The 2,500-nt window shown below is 40.6% G+C and overlaps 1 protein-coding gene across 1 annotated transcript in view; it reads right to left on the bottom strand.

The window, feature by feature from the left end:
- The window catches only part of LOC143299917 (atrial natriuretic peptide receptor 1-like), a 561,408-nt gene that overhangs the window by 113,959 nt on the left and 444,949 nt on the right, over positions 1-2,500 (bottom strand). The window contains exons 6-7 of the mRNA XM_076613452.1: positions 1,264-1,399; positions 24-115 (exon numbers count right to left, since the gene is read on the bottom strand). Of these exons, the coding sequence (XP_076469567.1) occupies positions 24-115; positions 1,264-1,399 (228 nt within the window). The remainder of the gene's footprint in view (positions 1-23; positions 116-1,263; positions 1,400-2,500) is intronic.

The following is a 2,500-nucleotide window of genomic DNA, read 5'->3' as shown; positions in this document are numbered from 1 at the left end:
CGCCCCCAAGGCCAACAACTCACATGGAAGGTCTCAGACACAGGGTCCAGATCCAGGAGAGAGTAGTCCGCGTTGCGGTCTCCGTTGGCGTCAATGCTGACAGTGCCAGTGATGCCTGTACACAGTTTAAAAAAAAGAAAAAGACACTCACTGCCAACACTACTCTGAAAACACTAATGTTGATATCCGTATTTGACATAGTAAAATCAATCTGAAAGATGGAGAAAAAAAAAAAAAAAAAAAAAAATCGTGAAGACCGTGTTCAGACATGTTCTTCCGGATACTACAAACAGTTCTGGAAGGAAATTGATATTTTATTTCAAACTTCATTCGAATTTTAACGCGGACTGAAGGAGAACGTGGGCGATTGAGTCTTTTAACGTTTTTATAACCGAGTTTTTAACATTATTATGGTTTCTCTGTGACTGCATATCTTTTAAGAACTGATGGGTGTTCAGTCCGGAAATGAACCCGTTATTACCCTGGGTAATATGCTCAGACCTGCAGATGGAAGCTGAAACAACAACGACAACAAAACAAACAAACAAACAACGATAGATAATGAGTTATTTTCTGTGTCGCCACAAGACAAATATGAAGTGAGTTTTCAGTGTAATTTTTACACGACTAAAATTACATGCCTAGGTTTTTATTCGGAGATCGATTTATATATTTTTTGTGTTTTTTGTTTTTTTAATAGCTGCATGTTTATCACCGTCATGCACTCACAGCCTGACCAAGCGCGTTGGGTTTCGCAGCTGGTCAGGCATCTGCCTAGCAGAAGTGGTGTAGCGTATATGGATTTGTCCGAACGCAGCGACGCCTCCTTGAGAAACTGAAACTGAAACTTGATGACCGTCACCACTCAGCCAGTGTAGTGGCTTGAAAATGAGTAAAGAGAGGTAACTCTCTCCACACACAAGGTACATAACTTCAAGCCAATGCTGCTTACGCTACCAATTCAGCTAGCACACCGGTAAATAAAAGGTACATTAGAACAATCCCACAAACTTCCTCCAAAAAAGGAATTTTCGTGTGTGTGTGTGTGTGTGTGTGTGTGTGTGTGTGTGTGTATAATTATGTGTTTGTGTGTTTGTGTGTGTGTGTTTGTGTGTGTGTGTGTGTGTGTGTGTGTGTGTGTGTGTGTGTATAATTATGTGTTTGTGTGTTTGTGTGTGTGTGTTTGTGTGTGTGTGTGTGTGTGTGTGTGTGTGTTTGCGCGCGCGCATAAGCATGTGTATTTGTGTGTGTACACTGACTGACCCTGAAAGGTCCTGTTCCACATCCGCTGTGTGATCTCAGAGCCGTTAGAGATGGGGATGCCCGCCTCCAGACTCTCGTTCAGCGCCAAGGCGTACAGGATGACGGCGTCATGGAACGCTCCCACGAAACTGTTCACCTGCACATCGTCATCATCACCATCATCATCATCGTCATCATCATCGTCATCATCGTCATCAACGTTACCATCACGAATATAATCAGCATGTGTGCTGGGTGGCCGCATCATAGAAGGATCCCACCTGCATACTCAGCATCGTAATAACGGTCAGAGAATTCTTGTTCTTAATCTTGTTGTTTATAGTCCAGCCGACCGCACAGGGCCATATCAGGACTGTCAAACCATACAAATGCTCAACACAAAACTGTCACAATTACAAACAACAACAACAAAACAAAACAAACAAACAAACACCAAGACAAGCCCGCAAAAACACAGTTCATGACACAGTATCGCAACCATTTAGCTCCTTACGGCAAATAAGACGAGGCCATGCAGAGGATGCCAGCCATTCCGCTTATTTTATCATCCCCAGATTACAAAAAAATCGTAAAAAGGAAAAACAACAACAACAAAACAAACAAACAAACAAAAAACCACCAATACTTCAAAAGCCAAAGCCAAAGAACGGTGAGAGTGTTAATACTACTACTACTACTACTACTACTACTACTACTACTACTACTACTACTACTACTAGCAATAATAATAATAATGATGATGATGATGACGTTGATGATGATGATGATGATGATAACAGCGACAACAACAACCATGATGATGATGATAATAATAATAATAGCAGTAACAATAACACTACGACTACTACCCGAAGGATGAATAACAATAAGAGAAACAATAACGATAGGTAACAAAAACAATAATGATAACGATAATAATAACGATAATAATAATAATAATAATAATAATTTGTATCAGCCCTTTCAAACGTCTCAAGACGCTTTTACAGAAACATGTCAGTCAGATACAAAGTACACAAGAACACACACACACTCACACACACACACACACACACACACACACACACACACACACACACATTGTCGTGAACACCACGATACTGAGGATGACGACGTAAAATAACACTCTTGCAAACCAGTGCCCTTGCGTATGATAACTACTGTAATCATCATCATCATCGTCACCGTCATCACCATTATCATTACACGAAATAACGAATTTGCACTAAATGGAATG

This window comes from Babylonia areolata, chromosome 25 (genome assembly GCF_041734735.1).
Source record: "Babylonia areolata isolate BAREFJ2019XMU chromosome 25, ASM4173473v1, whole genome shotgun sequence".
NCBI lineage: Eukaryota > Metazoa > Mollusca > Gastropoda > Neogastropoda > Buccinidae > Babylonia > Babylonia areolata.
This window is presented reverse-complemented; position numbering and strand designations above follow the sequence as displayed.